The 21,805-nt window shown below is 36.4% G+C and overlaps 1 protein-coding gene across 2 annotated transcripts in view; it reads right to left on the reverse strand.

Moving 5' to 3' along the window:
* The window catches only part of LOC120632604 (synaptic vesicle glycoprotein 2C-like), a 56,393-nt gene that overhangs the window by 4,946 nt on the left and 29,642 nt on the right, over positions 1-21,805 (reverse strand). For both annotated transcript variants that reach the window (XM_039902533.1, XM_039902534.1), the window contains exons 2-6: positions 8,437-8,567; positions 7,588-7,647; positions 4,648-4,743; positions 2,518-2,651; positions 474-664 (exon numbers count right to left, since the gene is read on the reverse strand). In XM_039902533.1, the coding sequence (XP_039758467.1) occupies positions 474-664; positions 2,518-2,651; positions 4,648-4,743; positions 7,588-7,647; positions 8,437-8,473 (518 nt within the window). In that variant the 5' untranslated portion in view covers positions 8,474-8,567. The remainder of the gene's footprint in view (positions 1-473; positions 665-2,517; positions 2,652-4,647; positions 4,744-7,587; positions 7,648-8,436; positions 8,568-21,805) is intronic.

The following is a 21,805-nucleotide window of genomic DNA, read 5'->3' on the forward strand; positions in this document are numbered from 1 at the left end:
TACAAAAAATATAAAAATTTGAATTATTTTTACGTAAAGTGGTAACGATATTGTGTTTATAAATTTAAGACTGATTGCTTTGAACAAATCTTAATTACAATTGCGTAAAAATATAATCTCATAAGAAGATTCCTTTCCTTAAGTCTCTTAAATTTTAGCTAGCGGTCTCAGTTATATTGGACGAAACGCTGCAGGACCTTGAATAATAAATGCTGGTACTAGGTATTCCACCTCAGACAAGTTGGTCTCAAAATGAACTAGGAAAAACTAAAGTCATTTGTAATAAGATTAGATCCCGCGATTCGCTACCATGGAAGTGATTCACATATATAACTATCAAGGTCAAGTAATGCAAATGAAAAACAACAAAATGGGTTGATATGTTGATGATATCGAAATAATTAATATTGCCAAAAATTTCGAGACATCAAACAAAAATATTTATGAAGTTTTCTGCTAGCCTAATGACTTACGCAGCGCCGTTGATGAAGCGGAAGAGCATGAAGAGTTCGTAGTTCTGGCTGAAGGAGGAGGCGACGATGGCCAACGCGTTGATGATGGAGATGGCTATAAGCACGCGCTTGCGGCCCAGCGAGTCCGCCACCGAGCCCCACGCGTACGCGCCGACCATCATACCGATGAATATTATGCTGTTCAGCCATCCCTGGGGGCAAAACATTAATTATCTGTAGGCTTAATAAGTTAATACCATCGCTTCGTTATTCAAATTATCCGCAATCCACGGCGGCCATCTTGGATTTGAAATGTATCATAGTGTATAGAACTCTACTAGTCAAGGGCTGTGAAGAAATAAGTAATCCGCCATTTTGTTGCGGCGGCCATCTTCTACCGGTTTTCGTCAATACTCCTGACTAAGTTCCCTTTCAAACAGAAAACAACATCAAAATCGGTTCATCCGTTTGGGAGTTATGATGCCAAAAACAGACACAAACACAGACACGACAAACTTATAACAACCCGTCGTTTTTGCGTATGTACCTTCGCTGCGTGCTTGTGGTCAATGGGCTACCTCCTCCACGCTGAATTTCATTAGGGGTCCAAGCTATGAGGTTAAAAATTATTGTAAGAAGGTCATATTGTGAGATGCTAGTGATTGATATGTAGGCAATTAAGAGCTGATACTGGACTAATATTTGGTTTACCCAAACATTGTCCATACCTAGGGTTGTCTCCCGCGTGATATTTAATGAATAAATACTTAATTAGATTTTTTTTAATTATTCCTACACGTATCTCGTAGAAATGCTATATAGATAGATGTAAAAAATAATAATTAAATAATTCAAAAGTATCTACCACAAAAAGGTTGACTTATTACAAGTCTTAAAGCTTGGTAGGTGAAATGAGCGGTAGTTGCCAAATAACTGCAAAGATCACAGTTTTGGCGTAAGGATGTGACAAATATTTTCCATAGTCAGGATTCACACGATTGAAAAGTTGACTAAAATATTTGATTTGTAAATAGGCAGATAGAAAAAACGCGGCTATAAAAAGTGATTAGGTCGTCTTTTCCTTCTCTTAGGTAGAACTTGTACACTTTATCATTAAGCAAGTATATTATATTAATTTATTATATAGGAGATACCTATTATTAAATTTGCAACCCTATGAAATCACTTTGTAAATTTTCCTCAGAACCTACATTTATATCATTATCTTATACATTTCGTACCTAGGTAGTAGGAAGTTACTACCTAGTTACTAATGTATGTGCAAGCTCAAAATTCGCGCAATGTTAAATAAGCTAATATCAAAATGGGTAGTGTTCTTAGAAATTTTGATTGTATTATAGTGTCATGGTATTAGTGACGCAAATGCCTTGGAGGTGTGAATGTGACATTAATATCATCTAAAATGTTTCTGTGTTATGTATATATAACATACAAAACATAAAAAAACTGTTAAATCACACCTAGGGGCTAACTATACCGGATAAAGGAGTAGTTATTCTTTTGTTATTCTTAACATTTTGTTTTAGAATTTTATTGCTTATTTTTAGGAGTCACGGTATGCTTTAAAAACTTTTCTTTTGAAACACCGCTGAGAGAAACGAAAGTAAGCCCCAGATGATAATTTAATACTGTTAATTCCGATTTTCGGAGTACCTCCAATTTTGTGGTACCTTTACCATACCTTTTCGATGCCTGGCTAATTTTTATTAGCTTAATCGAATAGTTCCAGAGCACACTCCCCGAAATATATCTTTTAGTTTACCGATACACACGCGAACGTGCCACGGTGTTTCAAAATTTTGCTTGCACTACATTACTTGTCCCCACCTTGTCGCCCATGTTCTAGCACAGAAATTCACCAGGTACAACGCATCAAGATTGCAGTCGCGTGCACAGGGTTTTTTTTAACCAGAAAGGCTTAACGATGATGATGGATAGATGGCATAAATCAATGGAAAAAATCCTGCGGGTTATATGAAAATTCTAGGGTAGGTAATGGTTTTGTGCATGTATAAAGTGCACGCGACGGGGTATTGGTACGTACTTTGGTCTGCGTGGTGAGGTTTAGGTCGCACTGCGCGGACGGTAGGATGAAGGACATGGAGATGACGTCCATCTCCTCTGAGGTGCTGACGAGGCCGCACACGGCCAGCAGCATGTAGTGGAAGCGTCCATATCCTGCAAAAACAGTTTTCTTTACGGGCATCATAACCACAGTCGGCCTACTAGCGTCCGCAATTGTTCGGGACGCAAAATAACAAGAGAGTTAGAAGAGAAGCTAGAGTTAAGACTATACGCTTAGGTATTTTCTTTCGTCTAGAGCTAATTAACACCAAAAGGGATGCAACAGCGTCACCGGTAGACGGAGCTATCGCTGATTAAGGGTTGAGCCGGTCCGAGGACATTGGAAGAACGTGTTATTTATCAGACATGTTGGAAATTATTACTGGTACGGACAACCTAAAGTTTTCTCCGAACTCCGAACTAGTACTGAGAATTCCTAAACCGAAAAAACTCAATGTCTAACAATTTTTAACCCAAGTCGTAAATCGAAACATCGTGATCCGTAGACAAACATGTAGCTTAACCCTTATTACCCAAAAAGTAGAAAACGTCATCGTCCATCATCGCCGATGTAATCGAAGCTAAATAAAATAATTCTTGTTACCTGTGCTCAGCAGATTTGATGATAGATTAGAAAGAATACACAGCACCTTCAGCTATTTTGCTTTGTTACCCCGACCAATAATTCTGATATTCTATTACTACATCGTCGAATTGACACGTGTAAATTACCTACGCAGTTCGCATTTGTCGTTAGAGTAAGTATTATGTAATTCGAGCTGAGACAACAATAGTGAGCCGATTTATGAATGGACATCGCCAGCTCTGCATTCCATAGTGGCATCGTGGTTGCGCTCGCGTAAACAACAAGAAGCTTCTGGGAACTTTGTCGTATGACTTTTGTTTACATTCTGCGCAGGATATGGGACACTCATGAGCTTTAAAATGTTTAACACGATACGGGCAAACTAACTCGTGTATGTGTAGTATTTCTCAGTGGTCAGGCTTATACTGAAAACTTCTAGTTATATGAAATAATACCTACCACAATATTTACAATATATATTATATTTCTTTCGCAAAATTGAAAAGAACTACACCGACAAGAACTTAGTATAGCTAAGTTAAAGAAGAACGAAGGTCAGGGAAGAAGTCTGACCGGAGCGGTGCGGAGCGAAGCAACTGCGAAGCACTGCACACTGCCTTCGTGGTTTTTAAATATAAACACACAAAATTTATTTCATTATTTCGGTGCTAAACAATAAAAAGCTATATACTATTATATATACTATTTCTCCAATTTTTTTTTGTATTAAAAAGAAAAAATGGAGAAATACTTAAAAAAAATTTAAGTGAAGTGGTAATCGAAGCGAGTACAGAATTTCGTAATATTTCATGAAAATCCGAGAAATCAATGACATAAGTTTTCCTGCGTCATAATAGTTATACCAATGTAGAGTCTACGTGTTGAGTATGTATAGTTACAATTTATATTGTGCATAAATATAAATTGTTACTCTACATATATAAATTGTTACTCAACATAAAATTAAAATTGCTTATTTTATGTAATATACATTAAAATGTTAAATAAGTTACATAAAATAAGCAATTTTAATTACGCTGGTGTATGACCAATATTCAAATTGAGTATTAATTAATTATTTAAAAACGTTGATTTATTACCCATGCATAACATGGCCATGATTTATTATTTACTATGCATTTATCAACGCGTCTTTCAAGATATTTACCTGCGCAGGATTTGCTTTTCTTTGTCTTTTGATGATAAGTATATCTAACCGAGATTACTCCGTACTATAAGTCCTCAACCTGATTATGAAAGTACCGTCAAAATCGGTTTCCAGTCCCAGATGGACAGTCAAAGTTTAAATCAATTTTACGCAGAAAAGTTATAGAAGAATTATATGTTTCAAGGTTGTTGTTGTTTGAGATAGTTGGAAATGTTGGAGATTTTCAGCAAAGTATAATGTCTAACATAATGGCATCAGAATTGAAATTTACCTATCTCAAATGAAAACGTATTATTTCTTAAAGTGCATATATATTATAAACTACGTTATAATTAATCATGTGGGAAGGTACTTACCAGCTTGTTCTATCGCCCGTTCAAAGTCAGCTTTTTCTGAGCCGGAGCCTTTTTCTGGATCGAGCTTAGAAGGTGACTTCAGCGGCGGTACGACGCCTGTGTACAGAAAACGTTTATTAAAAATGCATACTAAGTGCGTGCTTAATCATTATACCTTCATATCGGGCTTACTACCATAGCTTAAATCAGTATTTTTTTAATATTATGTCTTGGTATGTAAGTTAAAACTGTCATTTTGACGGCCGATTGGCGCAGTGGGCAGTGATCCTACTTTGGTTAGATTACCACAACTGGAAAATGTTTGTGGATGAACATTAATGTTATTCAGTCTAATGATATAATATATACATTATTATATGTATATTATTCATAAAAATATTCATCAGTACTCTTATTATCCATAGCGCAAGCTTCGCTTACTTTGGGGCTAGATAGGCGATATGTGTATTGTCTTAGTACATTTATTTATTTTATATTATGGTAGTTAGATTATAGATAGCCAGACCCCAAGTTAGCCACCTAATTAATTGCAGGCCCCTGAAAATGGCGTGCCATTCTCCGCGCGAGACTATCTGAAGACTATGGGAGTGTATTGTTGGGTCAAAATCTGGCGGGATTGCGCCGAATACGCAAGTGCATCCCGTACTCCCGCCTATAGTATAGGTTAATCGAGGGGCACCCAGAGTTTTTAGTAGGTGCAAGCGCCACACATCCACTCCGTTTCCCCGACGACGCGACTGATTGGTATGTGTGAGTCAGGCACAGAATTAAGAACAAGAAAACGTGCAAACGAGTAATATTGAAGCATCAAAAACCACTCCACTTTAGTAGCGTTTCTCGAACAGTCGGTTAGGCACTTCATAACAGTTGATACTAATTATTTCATTCTAAACGTTTACCATAAAATTGGGAAAAAGTGAAAAGCTTGTTATGTAGCAACATTTCGGGGTGAAGATGTGCGCCGGGAGTGTCCACTGTTTTCGGACACAATGCACTGCATGCAATAATAACTGAATGAGGGTTTTGTAAGTTCTTAATTCAGTGGCGTCAGGCATTTTTTCTGTATTGAAAAAGGCCTTAAGGTCCATTTTTAGCACCTTAGAGGCTACTTGCGAAAGTTATTTAATAAAAATAACGCAAAAAACCCCCATTTGCTACGGCACATCAATTCTAATGCTTTAGTCATCATCAAGGATTCTCGCCGGAGCATGAAGAGGGGATTTATTAGCGGCTTGGTAATTTACGCGGATTATTCTAAAGAAGCGCTTTTTTGCGCTTTGTTTTATGCTGCGTCTGCGCATTGCGCTTTACTTCGATCTTGCTTATGGCCTGGTAACCTATGACACTGATTTGAATTCTGTGACTTCAATTTAGACACCTCTTTATACAAGTACTGTTTACCCATAAAGTAGCAGCAAAGTGTTTGACGTTTATACGGTCTTCGGGAAAAAGTTCCTTTAATGCAGAATTTGGCATTTTTCTATGCTGGTTTGGCAACATGAATTACAATAACAAAAAACGAGAACAATGTATTCGTAGGTTTTAAAGGCGGTTCATGTATCTTAAGAAAATCTATTTCTAAATGGGTAGAACGGTGGATGATTTTTTGTATGAGGTCTTGTTATTTAACAATCGTGTTTGGTATTTAGTCTTTCAAGTACTAGCAATCAATATCTGTTTCAGTTTTTTTTGGAAAAAGAACACGTAGGTACAGGAACACGAACAAGAGTAGGTATTGTTATAATTAAGTAGGTAGATATTTTATAATTCGTGTGATGTTCGTTTTAACAATGATATTTCTTTGTCAATGTAAGCTTTTTAGCCTGTAAAACTATTCAGTTCCATACCAAACAACAGAAATAAGGACGATAAAATATGACGATGTTTAAAAAAAATAATATAATCTGAAACATGTGATAAATTGTCCTCTTATTTTTTTGAACGGGTTTTGAAGAGTTAAACATATTTGCATTATTGTTTGAGGAATTGGTTTAATTTTGGCTCTCTGAGCAGTCTCATTGTTATTCGACGTCTGACAATCGTTTTCGAAATAATAACAATCGGTTCAAAGAAATCATTATGACAGTTCTTTTCATCTTGATGCTCTCCGGTCGGCGAACTAAAAAACATGGTGCGGGCATCTTAAATAAGTAAACAGTATATGGCCTCAAGTCTACTTTTACAGTTGTATATCAGTGGTCGATCAATGACAAAAAATAGATACCGTGGAAAAATAATTAAATTAAAAACGTTTAATAACATTAAATTATTTCAATATAATAAAATTTCCCCTGATACCCACTATAGTACATGTTATAGTATAAAGCATTGTAGATGCCTATTCGGGCTTTACTTTACGCTACTCTTGAGATAAAGCGTGCACTGCTGATCGGAAACTTGCTGCAAAAAACTTATTTTTTCATTTGATTCATATAATATTTTAACTTTAAACCTGGTTAAACTTTGAATTCACATGTTACAAAGTAGTGCTACGGGTAACACTATAAAAAGGAAGACACTATTTTTAGACCTCTCAAATAAGTTTTAGTTAGCGATATTATTAATGCAACTAAAAATTGCAAAAATAAGCGAAAATGGCAATGGCATGGAAAAGTGCACGAAATGTCTACGTAGCATTTAAGGTCCCGTATTAGATAGTTTTCAAAGTTCGGAAATCGAATTCGGTTATGTCATGCTCTTTTAAGCTTTGGGCAGAATGTAAGCGATTTTTTTTTTAACTTTGAATCAAGTTTCGCTCCTACAATTCAAATAATTCCGTGAGCTGAGACATTTTATTTCGAATTTAAGGACAGATGAAGCAGGTATTTAAAGACAGAAAATTATATTCTATTTGTCCGTTATTTGCTTAAGTTGATATAGATTAGGTAGTTAGGAACTACTAAGGCACCATAATTATAAATGTAATATAAATCGACTTACCAAGGTCAACAGATTTGGAGCTTGGTCCGTTTAGTTGGTGGTCACTTTTTACATCACAATCTGAAACAACAACAGAAAAGTTATGAGTACTTACGAGTAATACCTATATCTGTTTTGCGTATCTTTATGAGCGTTTAAACCGGTTAGTTAATATAATTGTACCTTTTAGACACCTACCACTGTATTTTAACTCAAAGAATAAATTAAATACACAGCACAATAATTGTGTGTTACTTTAAGATAATGCAATTAAGTTACCTGACATTTGTAAGTTTAAAATGTTCTACTTAGGTTATTTTTATATGTACCTACTCTAGTAATATATTACAGTGTTAACGTTAAATATATTTAGCGATTTCTGCTTCTCAAAGAGTTATCATCATAAGTTTGAACATTTTGAGAGACAAGATGTATATGGTAGTTAATTATGTAGGATAATACAAATTTCCTTCCCTTTTTCTTCCGACCGTCATTTTAAACAACTAAGTAACTAATTTTTTGTACAGTGCATTATGCAACTAATTTTTGCTTCTATATTTTAAATTATTGCAGTCATATTAATTCTTTTTTAATTATGTGTATTGGTTATACAAGAAAGAAGCGAAACGGAGGTAAACATCGTGAAGAAACCAGCATGCCTGAGAGTTCTCCACATTGTTCTCAAAGGCGTGTGAAGTCTACCAATCGGCACTTGGCCAGATTGGTGGACTAGCGCCTAAACCCGTAAAGAAGACACGATCATCATCATCAACGATGATGACGTATTGGTTTTGGAATTTTAACCTCTTAAGCTTATTTCTCGATGACTCTATAATAAAAATTCGAGTATCTAGAAACTATATGACTTACTGTGAAGTTTCTTAGAACCAGGGTCAGTTTCTATCATCCTATGCGTGCGGGCAGCGGTGTATGCCTGCGGTGACGATACTCGCGGATTACTTCAGAGGTTGTGGGTTCGCTTCCTGTAGCGAGGGACTCGTCTGCAACAAACGAAAATATACTGTTAGATCAATAAATATAAAAATCGGTTCAAAGAAATCATTATGACTGCTTTTCATCTTGATGCTCTCTGGTCGGCGAACTAAAAAACATATGGTGCGGGCATCATACATTTATTTATTTATTTACATACAGTTTACAAAAAAAAAAAAAAAACTAATAGTAAATAACTAATAATAACTAACTAGCATCAGGAAATCACCCAGGTTTGTAATATTTGCTAACAGAGAATTAAGTCTAGGTACGTTAACTACAGAACATTATTGCCAGTTTACCATTTTTGTTGTTTATAAAAATGATCATAAGTGACTTAAAAAGAAGGATTTCAGTTTTTTTCTTAATAATACGAGGATTAATATAGTGTAGAGTATCAGTGGGTAATTCATTAATAAGGTGAATAAGTCAACATTGTATAGGGCCTCAAGTCTATTACAGTTGTATGTCAGCGGTCAGTTGTATATTACTCTACTTTCAATAGTACAGCTTTTTGTGACAGAGCTCGTTCGGAGAACTACTACCGCCATCCTTATTTCTGCCGCCAAGCTGTATTGCTGTTCAACAGGGTGATTACGTATCTCGCGACAGCAATGCGACAGGCGTAAATCTAGCAATCACTGCTGTCAAACGTCACTTTTCCATACAATAAATAAAAGTGACGTTTGACAGCAGTGATTGCAAGTTTTAAGCCTGTCGCATTGCTGTCGCGAGATACGTAATCACCTTGCCGGTCTTAAGGGCGTTATTGCCCGTGTAATTACGTTGTTGTTGGACACATGGCGGCACAATGTAAGAGTGTTCCTTGCAGGCCGTGTGAAGTGTTGCTCTGTTTATAGACGATGGTTTCCATTTACCATCAGCTGGGCCATCTACGTGGTCCTCCAATTATTACCTACTATAAAAAAACCGATGATAGCACAGTGGTAAGCACTTCGGCTTTACTTTCGAGGTGCCGAGTTCGAATACCAAGCAATGTAGTGGGCCGGTCATGGGTTGATATGGCCCACTACAGGGCACGGGTCTCCTCCCTCAGTGAGAAGGTTTAAAGCCGTAGTCCACCACGCTTTCCCAGTGCGGATTGATGGACTTAACACGCATTTAAGAAAATTATGGAGAACTCTCAGGCATGCAGGTTTCCACACGATGTTTTCCTTCACCGTTGAAGCAAGTGGTATTTTAATTAGGTACTTAAAACTCACATAACTTGGAAAAGTCAGAGGTGCGTACTGGGATTCGAACTCGTCCGCCAAAAGTGAAACCGAAGTCCAACCCACTGGATAACCTTTGACAATTTTCAATTACTAACACCGTACTGTTTGTACAGTCAAGACCTCTTGAGGATGCTCCGGTTTCGGAGCGAAATGTGCGTACATTGTGCGAGGGGACATTGCCGAAGATCTGTTTGATGTGGAGTATAAGGATTGAAGTTATTATAAATTAAACCATACGGATTCTCATGCTTTTCGCGAAGTATAGCAAATTAAGCTTAATTTTCATAATTAATTACCAATAAATCGAAGATCATTAAATATTCCGTGTATATAAATATATAACATATTATGTACGTAAATTGGTAAACATACACTCAGGTTGTTTAACTGACTGACCGCAAAACAAACTGTTGGCGTTTCATCCGGCTTCGCAACCAAACTCATGTTTTTTGTTTGTTTAACTTTACAGCTTTTTATTGCAAACTGTGGTTTTTCGAAGGTCATTAGATGTCACATCGAAACATAATATGATCATTAAACTATGTATAGTGTTAGCGGTTGCTCCCCCTGGATACCTACGCTACACCATAAACATGTTGTGACGTCACTACAAGATTCATTAATATAGAATTGCTTTAATAGTTCCATTTTGCTTTATATAATTCGTAATAATACTTGTCTAAATATTTAATGCTTTCCAATAACAATATATTTTGTGAAATAACTCACCGGAAACTGATATTAAAATATTATTATTGGCTCGTTTTGTTGTCAACATTGTAAACGGTAACTGAGCAGTATAAAAGTAGAAGCATTACCTTCTCAAGCATTCATTCTGTATCAAGTAGTTCTAGGGGGAAATTCTGCTCGATTATATGTCAAATGTAAAAAGTGAAAAATAGTATTATTGGAAGTCCTATCCCCACGTTCTCCAACAATAGGCACTGATTTAATGCTACCGATGAAATATATCGTTCGAATAATATACTTATAGATAAACCAATACTACTTTTTATCGTAATAATACCAAGCCACCAAGTCCTTCCTTATAGTTGGTTGACCGTATATAAAAAGAGCCATACTTCTTAGGGCATGTAAGGTAGAAGACACACGTATTACAAATTGCCGTCCAGTACGATCAACCTAAGCGTGGGTTAATGTTAATTTATTTATTTATTTACTAGCGGATTGCCCGCGACTTCGTCTGCGTTTGATTTTGTTTTAAAAGTATTCAGTATCGCTAAGCCTTAAATGAGGGGTTTGCTACTGTCCGCTGATGAGTTCTGTCCTCTATCTCCAACCACATTCATCAGATCTACACAAAGTTTAAGCAAAATTAAACACATATTATAACCTCTATAGTACAAAAAAAAAATTTAAATCGGTTATAATTTGTCGGAGTTATGGTGTAAAATCGTCAAACACTTTTATCCCCTCTCCCAAAGGAACCGAGCTTAATGTCGGGATAAAAAGTATCCTATATTACTTCGAACACTTCCAAGAATATGTGTACAAAGTTTCATGAGGATCGGTTAAGTAGTTTTTGCGTGAAAGCGTAACAAACAAACTTAGATTGGCATTTATAATATGATTAGGGATATTACATCTTCTTAGTACGGCAGGGCCACTTACACTAACTAGATGGAATTACATAATTTATGGATCCAGTACGAGTTATAAATACTTGAGGTTGGGCTTTTATAACTCTTACAGGAGATTTTCTCCATTTTGTATCATCTGCATACCTTGTGCATACCCTCTATGCACGCCACTGGTCAGGCTGGTTGTGCCTCTAAACATTTTTAGAAACATCGCTGCAACTTTACTACACGTTACGGTACTTTTGTGCAATCGCTTCCTTCGTAGTAATTTCTTAATTAATGGCATCATGAACTAACTTTATTTTCTTTATTTTTAAGGAAAAACCTACCTGACGCTTCAGGTGTGAATGGATTTCGGGAAAACTACATACCTAGGTGCTAACACATTTAACTAATTCAATATGACGATAGCCGTAGTCTGTATTTTTGTCTCTCTTTCGGTAATTCCCACTTCAAACAATATTAGGTATAAAAACCATTAGAAAACGTAGGTTTATTTGGGTTCTATACGAGAGATACATTGTTACATTTTATTATATCTACATTTTTTTTTATTTATGTTTCTTATATGCAATGGAATATACCATTAATCATTAACTTTTTGTAAGCGGTTAAATTCAGTATGTAAGAAGAACTCCAAGTAAAATATAGGCTATAACCTAAGTATATTTTTTTTATTGAAGTTGAAACTTTTTGCGTTGAGCACTTTTTGTGTGAACAAAAATCATGGAACTGGTGTCATCGTCACCGAACACTATCCTTGATCTTGGTATACTGTGTTTGTGGAATTATTGGGTCAACAAAAAGCGTAATACTCACGTTATCGTTACCGGAAAACAAATACGCTTAGCGGCACGTCTATGTCGGTAGGGTGGTAACTAGCTACGGCCAAAGCCTCCCATCAGACAAAATGCACATGTTTTTATTTTATTTCTTTAAAACCTGTTGTAGTGTAAAAGATACGACACATTTCTCTTACACTTTTTTTCCATTCAAATTTGAATACAGTCGTATGCTTCTAAAGTATAGGATCTTCGAAGCATACGACCAATTTGTCTTTAGCGATTTTTATCAAAGCGGTGATAGCCTAGTGGGTAAGTTTTCAGCTTCCCTTTCGACAGGTCGAAGTTCGTTCCCAGCCACGCAACTCTTCGGAGTTATTTGCGTTTTTAATTTTTTTAGCAATTTAATATCACTTTTTTTAACGGTGAAGGAAAACAAAGTGAGGAAACTAGCATGCCCTAAGAGTTCTCCATAATGTTTTTAAGGAGTGTGAAGTCTACGAATTCGCACGTGGGCCCCGGCTGAACCCTTTTACTTCTGATAGGAGACTCGTGCCCACCCTTTTTTTTTTTTTTGTCTCGGTGGAAAAGCTTTATGGCTACCTCTGTCCTTTTGGGCAGGACAGAGGTTATGTGGAACTCATTTACCGGAACTAAGAAACCACCACGGCATGTCCGTCTCGTTGGCTTTATTGGACGTCCAGGGAACCCGTTGTATACTTCCCAGACGTTACCAACCGCCCCAACCGATTGCCAGGGCTACTACGCTAAGGAGGAGGGGATCAGGACAGCTTGACCCCCCCTCAGACTCATATAAGGACGGGTAGCTAGCCCAATAACTATACGCCGCCTCCCAGGGCAAGCAAGGAGACCCGACTCGTAATGGGCCACTAATGAGCCGATAAAACATCACCATATGTAACTAACTCCATTACTATTCGCTCTAAATATAAAACATCAACTACGTAACGACCTTAACATTCAAAATATTGTGAGGCGCTTTGATCGTAAAAACGGGGAGCATTATGTTTATGGAGCTTTGAGCGTTCCGTCTTTAAATAACCACTCCAAGACCCGAGTTTAGCTCTTGTTTGTAGTTTTTTATTGGAAACGGTCAAGAGCGACTAGAAACACCGTGAGAGGATTCCGCGCCTTTATGTCATTCCTAACTGGATACGTTTTTAAGCAACAAACTTTTTAACATCTTCGGAAGGTATAGTTATAATTCCCGACAAATAAAAATGCAGACTGTTAAGATAAGCTTTAATATCCAGAAGTTTATACCACAGTAAATAAATTAAAGCTTCAGCTTACATCTTTACTGTGATTATACGTAAAATTCTTTTATTTTTACAGTAATAACTATCGGTTTCCCACGTTCTTTGGCCGAGTTTACAACCTTATTTTTTCAAATTCCATGGAAACTGTTAGTTTTCCTGGCATATAAGTAGCCTATGTTCAGTGGCGTGCATAGAGGTGCAAAAATCAAGTGTATTCGTTGATAAGATAGAGCCATAGAGCCCTAAAGGAATAACAAAGAGACAAGCAAATTTTGTATACGTTGTTTTGTTATACTTTTCTTTTTTTCTATGTACTTTTTGTGGTGTGCAATAAAAGTGTATTCACTCATTCATTCATTCATTTACAATTTCGCATTATATATAAGTATTTATAGATTGACGGACCCAACTGATAGAAAGTTGTAAAACATCGCTTATAAACAGGGAAACACTTCGCAGAGCATGCAAGGAACACTTCTTGCATGCTTACGTGCCTGTTGTTGCACCGGCAACCACAAATTTCAAACCGAAACACAGCAATGCAACCATGCTGCTCAGCGGCAGAAATATGTCTGGCGGAGTATTTCAGCGAGGATTTAAAACGGCACAGACCTAATATGAACTCACGAGAAGAGTTAACGACCCTCATAAGATTAAACGTAAATAATATAATTAGTATGTTGGTACTCACAAGTTGAATAATATTAACCATTGTGATAATGGTAATTCTCGGCCATCGGCCAGAAACCAAAATAAATACACCTTAGGTAGCAGTATTTAGGTAGGTTGTATGTATGTTCTAATAAGACACTCTCGATGATCGAGTGGTCAGCATAGATAGTTAATTAAAAGATAGAAAGAAAAAAAAGCAGAAAATAGATAATTTTCCCGAAACGTTGCGTTTGGAATCCTTTTAGCTTAAGTTTTAAGTAATGTAATCATCACCATAATCTAACAGTAATGGTAGCATATTATATGTACCTAGCTATGAACGCTTCATAAGTGCCTGTTATTAATCTATGAATAAACATGTTTGAATTTTGAATTTGATAGTTTGATACCCGGGTCCGGTAGAGGTGGATTTCTCTACAGTCCGAGTAGACCAGAACCTAGGAAGGCACAATTCGGGCGTTCCATTGCTGGACACAGACCTCTCTCATAGGAGAGATAGTTTTAGAGCCTATACGCTGCCTCAATGCGGGTGGGCTGTAACGATAGCTAACATCTGTGGCTTACTGTCATCGCTTAAAGCAGTAGATATTATTTTAAAATGGTAATCTATTTCTGAAATTTTGACGTCTTAAATACAAAAATTATAATATTTAAAAAAAAACGTCATCAGTATTAAAATAATACTGCTTTAAGCGATTGTAGTATAGTTGATGTTAGTGCTAATAGAAGAGACTGACGCGTGAAGACGCCATGACGTAGGTACTACCCGAGGACCGAGACACGTGTGTGGAATCCACCACTTTCCTAACTCTGAGCTGAATATTAACAGAAAAACACAATTCCTTATCACAGATTTTAAACGTACAGAAACTGTATACACGACTAATATTGAAGTATCAAAAATCACTCTACTAAAGTGGAGGGACTCGAACTTCATACCATTTAGCACTTGACAGTAATTATTTTACCTTTAATGTTCTAAACGTTTGACATGAAACGGGAACAAGTTTGTGAGCTAGCAACATTCCGCGGGTGTGAAGTGAGACGTGCGCGGGGAGTTTTCACTGTTTTTGGACACAATGAGGAGTCGATATGTTCTTCATTATATGTTCCTAAATATTATAGGCTTGACCCGGGTATTAGACCCAGGACCTTGTGATTCCGGTAAGATTGGGTCCTGAGACTAACAAGGCAGTTAAAAATATCCAATAATCGTCGTTGTTATTGTAAGGAGTTCTCCATAACAAAACAATCAGCGGTGACTGACTTGGTTGTTAGGTATAACTGTGTATACTAATAATAACGCTGCACAGTATGTTTTTTTGTTTGAAAGCGCTATCTGGATTTAGGTTTTGCATGTGATAGCTTGAGAAATAAATTTACTGAAAAACATTGATGTTCATCACACAAACATTCTCCAGCTGTGGTAATCGAACACGCGGCTGCCCTGGACTAAGAAAATAGACCCACTGCGCCAATTGGCTGCCAAGGCTATACAACTTTTTATATATTCATCCCTAAGGGATTTTATAGCCTATATTATATTTTGTATAGCCTTAATTATAAGGGAAATAGAGGATGAAAGTTTATATGAAAGTGCGTAATTTTTTTTATTATATCTTCGAAAATTTGTATTTAGGATGACAAATGAAAGAGTAAAATACGAGTGCATGTTTTTTCTTTTCAAATTATCTAATAATTGTATTGAGATACGAAGCAGATGGCCAACCTATAAACCGAGCAACACTTCGGAGAGTCACGACAAACATACATACGTGACTTTTCAAAAGGTAGGCCTACTTGAAATAAATGAATTTGAATTTAAATTTGAAGGAACACGTCGCGTCGTAGTGCCGCCCTGTCTGATGTGCCTGTAATTACACTGGCAACCACACCCTTAAGACTGAAACAGCAATGCTGCTTAGAGTCAGAAATAAGCATGGTGGCAGTGGCGCCGGACGAGCTTTAGCATAATAAACTCTATTGCTACAAAAATAGTGTATTACTATAACATGTTTAAGGATTCTAAGCCGAAAGGGGATTTCATATTGGGGATGACCTAATAGGGGATTAAAGTGTATTAGACATAACAAAGTAATCAGTGTAAACAATATTTGGGCTGGTGAGTCGAGTGCGGAGGATAGTGTTAGAACTATACCAGAGAGGTCGCCTGAAAATCAGTGCTGTAGCAGTGATCATTAAACCACTGCTACAGCATGACGCTGAGGAGATACTCTGTTTGGGACACAACAGATATGTCTACTGCCAACATAGAATTATATTTGTTTGTTTGTAGATTATTTAATTTTTAGTTACCTAATTTTAAGACCCATTCTTTTTTTTTTCTTTGTAATTTAAGTTCTTATGTTTTTGTGTAGCGTGTAATCTATATGTTAATTCTTATGTGTTGTTTATTTCCCAAAACAAAAGATTTATTATTTTATTATTATTATTTTTATCATCCCAAACAATATTCAGCATTCGAATCGCCCACCTGTCTTCGTCAAGATTGGGCTATAAAATACAAAGAAGATAAAATGCAGTAAAGAATGTTAGCATAGGGAACTCATCACAAATTTTACACAGACGAAGTCGCGAGGTATAGCTGGTTATCTAATAAAACTGCTATTGTAAAACCAAGTAGTATTATAGTGAGTATATATTAATTATGTTCAGCGCGAACAATAGGCGGGAAGCAGTCATCAGTGCGGTGACGGTCGGTTGTTACTCTAGGCTGATCTGGTTCACAAAGTAACCCACAACTCCAAGGACAGAAACGTTTCAAAAGAATTTTTGTCTCTATTTCCATTTATTGGCCTCATAAGAAGGCTTAGATTCATTCAGCTAGCAATGGAAAGAGCTAAGTTAGGAGTATCTCTACGTGATCAAAAATGAGGAGATCCGTAGAAGAAGAAAAGTTACCGACATAGCTGAACGAGTCGCGAAGCTGAAGTGGCAATGCGCGGGGCACATAGCTCGTAGAACCGATGGACGTTGGGGTTCCAAAGTGTTGGGAGTGGCAACCCCGCACCGGTAAACGCAGCATTGGTCGTGCAGTTTGGAACGATGTGGATGATGATTTTCCTTCATTACAATCGACATCAGCCCATTAAAGTCCATGCACTCATTGCAGTGATAGCCTAATGGTTAGGGCTTCGGCCTCCCATTCGGAGTTAGCGGAAACCTGCATGTTGAGATTTCTTAAGATCAATTTGGATTATTGATATCAATAATCCAAACCACACCACCAAATTATTTTAGGTCCAAATACATACGAAGTAAAGTCATGACCATAACAAGAGCGGGATAGAGGTTTACCGAAAACATTTTTTTTAGTATGAAATGAATAAAATTAAAGGATAGGATGCTTAAGACATACATCGTAATGATTTTCTTGGGAAGTCTACGAGTATGTGATTCACATCCTCCAATTCAGTAAAGTCGTCAAGAAATTAAGTCTTATTTAAAAACTTAGGTAGGTACAAGTATGTAGTACTGTAAGAATCCGAAAATCAAGGGCTGTCTGAATCGTTGAGCTGTATCCGTTACTTTTGAGTCTGTGAGATGCAGAATTATCTACCGATATATTCATGATGTAATTAATCTCTGATGCCATCATGTGATATGAACGGGTTTAATTTCAAATTACTAATAGTAATTTGGTCATAAAAATTATTAAAATGTTAGATTAGCTGCGTGATCCTATTTATTATTTACATTTTCCTTTAAATAGATCAAATATGCAAACCCAATAATTCTAAGTAAAAGTCATTATTCTCATTAATGTAGTGTATTAATTTAAATATTTATAATTATTATCTATTTACTTCTAAATTATATCAAACATTTGAAAGTCAAACCATTTTATTTCTTTGTCGTTAATACTATGAATCCATTAAATTATTATTATGTATACCTTAGCTTAGTTATTATAATGAAATCATGTTGTCAGTTAATGCGATTGATCTTATTTCGATATATTCTCAAGGATTCGAAAGTGTCTAATGACACCTTGATTACCGTAGGATAAGTTGCCAGGTTATAGAGATCGCTTTTTAGCGATAAGGCCGATTGTACCTGTCTTATATTATTGGCACAGACGGATAAGTTAAAATTTATATATATAAAAATGAATTGCTGTTCGTTAGTCTCGCTAAAACACGAGAACGGCTGGACCGATTTGGCCAATTTATATTTTGAAATATTTATGGAAGTCTAGGGAAGGTTGAAACGGTGAGAATATTAGTATAATCCTTTGGTACGTGTGTTTGTCACCTCAATATGTGGACGGTTTTTATGTAATTTTATGTTTATATTTCAATGTATTCCTGAATGGTTTGAAAACACAACTGGACCCGCAGGGCGATTACGTATCTCGCGATGCAACAGAATGGGTGAACAAAGAGTGGCTAAGCGCATATTTTACTCCGAGTTGCAGGTTGGGAGACGTAAACAGGGCGGGAAACTCTTGCGATATAAAGATGTGCTAAAGCGGCACATGAAGAGATGTGATATGGACCCATCTAAATAAAAAAGTATCGGAGTTTGAAGTTAAAAGGCGCGCAGAGCAAGATGCTAGGCGTAATGAGATAAAGGCCAGACCATCGCCGGCCATATATTACAATATAATTGATGGAGTACTGACGTGCTGTCAATGTGATCGCACATTTAAAACAAAGAGGGGTTATGCCAGTCACTTTAGAGCACATCAGTTACGCTCATAATAGCTAGAAGGAGTCGCTGTGGTCGGATACGGCCAGGAGGATATATATACAGTAAGAGGAATAGTGGTGCCATCTGTATTCTGATCTGCCACATGACCAAGGCTATATATAGAACTCCCAATTCAATATTCCTCTGTGTAGTTATTTAGTTTCTACGTTGTTTGTACTCTGTGGCTATTTTATGTACTCTGTGGATGTTTGTCAGAAACCTGACGGTTTTAAACTGTGTCTCTAACAACTACTATTGCAGGACGAAGTTATGAAAAAGACATTTCTTTTTCTTTACTGACTACTCTAGTTCGGGCCTTTTCCAAGCTACTTGACACTGGCAAAGTACATTGTGCTGTATTGGCACTACGAAAAGCCATAAATCAAAAGAAGAAATAGAAGTAAACTATGTCTATAGATAAAGATTGCTTTTTTTTAAACCTCGATTATTCATGAAGGCTGAATAAAAAACTGACCTTCGCAATTTATAAAATATATTAAGTTAGTAGATTTAATAGATGGTTTGAAAGAATAATGTAAAAATCGGTTTAGATTCGATGAAAATATAAATAACATTTAAGCCAACACCAGCAATTATTATAATTATTGACGGACCAAGCTAATGCCATCAAATTGAGGCATAGGTGTTAAGCATCATATGCCTGGAATTACACCGGCAACCACACCCTTGACCCTTCAGACCGGAGCACAGCATTGCAACAATCCTGCTTAGCGGCATAAGTACGCCATGCTTAGGTAAATAAAATGGATACCTTTTTTCTCTTTTGAAGTTGTTTAAAAAGGTACAATGAAGTTTAAAGGGGAAGTCCTATCCAAGTAAAATTCCATTAAATACAATATCTAAATAAATTCTTATTATTATATTTAAGTATAAATACTACCAGGTATTATTTTCCATTACGCCGTAATGACACCTATATTATATTATGAGATTGCTATTAGTAATAACTGACACACAAAGCAGAACTATTTGATTGATGACTCTACTCGTCAAAATAAAATACTCGTTTAAATAGATTCGTATAGTAAATATTGTTGAAACACAGAACAGCTTAAATAAGGTAAAAGTATAAGCCAGTTTTTCACTATACTTATAAAGTTAAAAGTATTCGTCAACTAAGTACTTAACATAAGTGTACAAGAAATGATAATTGAGTGATGGTTCTTAGTTTGGTCGGTAGGTCTAGGTTTCTTACCAAATGAGTTGTATCCCGTGGTAATGATATGGTATGACAAATTAGGTAGGTGCAAGTAAAGTATTTTATTTTCTTATTTAATTTATTTATTTTGTGAAAACATATAGTAGTATAAATTGTATAATTAAGTAATAAAAGCATGGTGATTTGGTATTTTTCGACATAGTATTAAGTGATCTGTACTAATTTCCGTTGTCTGTCCGTCTGTCTGTGAGCGGGTGGTATAGCATGAGACGTAATAGTTACAGAGTTGGCATTTTCACAGAGTTTGTATGACTATTGCCACATTTTCATTACGCCAAAACAACAAATATTAAAAATGAAATACATTTGAAATTTTATAAGGCTCCCAAGCTACAAGCGACGTTCAACGATCTATTGAAAATAATCCGAAGTGGAGCGCAAACCACAGTTTTTTTTTTTTCAGCTGTTGCTTTGTATATCTTCTAATTAAAAAAGAAATAATTAAACGTTCCAGCCATTTTCAAGTTTTTGCGAGAAACCGCGCGCGGCAATTCATTTTTATATGAATAGAAGATTGGGAAAAACCAAATCATTTGTCATACCTTGTAGATTTAGCATAATTTTTGGCAAGTAGATAATAAACTTGCATTGTATCTGAATGAAGGGGTTAAAGCTTGCTCTCCCCTCCCTTTTTCCGTGGGCCTGTTTCACCACATTCATCATCATCATCATAGCTATAGGAAGTAAAGCTCATAGGTCTTCTGTGGGCATGTCGACCCGCTAGGGTTCTGTGCCGACTGTATCCAGAACAGATTGTAAAATGGGTTTTGGCATGGAGAATTTTCTTCATGGGGTAAGGACAAAATGTTTTGGTTCTCCCACAGTTTTATCCAATCCCCTAGTATGGGCGCACAGGTAATATACGCGCAATATAAAATGCAGGTACTTCTTTTTTCCCTGTTGCCGTGGCATGTGAACAATTTAATCTTTGTTATTATATAAAATCAGGTGATCAAATTTTCATATCCTACCAATGCTGGCAGAAAGTCATTAATTAGGTCGTAGAGATGACGACTTGAGACTGGATTTATGTCGTCACTTTATCTTGTTAGGTAGACCCCCTGTCTACCAAAACTTCAAAGTTTAGTGCGACTCCAGCACCTTGGAATACCAAAGTCATTGTCCAGCCAGTAGCGTGCATACAGAGTATGCACAACGAATGCACTAAGCGGATAGATAATATAAAATGAAAAAAATCTCCAGTACGAGTTATAAAAAACTTAAGGATACTTTTAAGTTTTTGTAACTCGTACTGGAGATTTTCTTCATTTTATATGATCTGCATACCCTGTGTATATCCTCCGGCTATTCCAATAATGGGATCACCTGAGAATGATGATGAGTAGGGTAATTAAACCAAGATTGAATTCTTTATTGTTCCTTTGCTGCATTTTTACTATGTTCTTCCGCGTGAGTAGCAAATACAGGATATGTTTATGAGGAGCGTGAGACAAATTGGTTTGTAACCGGACCACAATCTGATCGTAACAATCTTGATATCAAGTAATAACTAGATGTGTCTCACATTCAATTCCTATCCTGATGGCATTGACTGTAGCATGTATGTTGGTTAGTGTTGCAAAGTAGAACGCGACCTAAAATACTACGTGGCCGCTCCGTGCAGTTTTCAATTCCTTTTTTTTATTGCAATTTTCAGTTGCCTAAAGTATGAAACAAAATAATCAGTATAATATAAGTATAGTACTTAAATTGTATCTTATCC

The sequence above is a fragment of the Pararge aegeria genome, chromosome 20, assembly GCF_905163445.1.
Source record: "Pararge aegeria chromosome 20, ilParAegt1.1, whole genome shotgun sequence".
Taxonomy (NCBI): Eukaryota; Metazoa; Arthropoda; class Insecta; order Lepidoptera; family Nymphalidae; genus Pararge; species Pararge aegeria.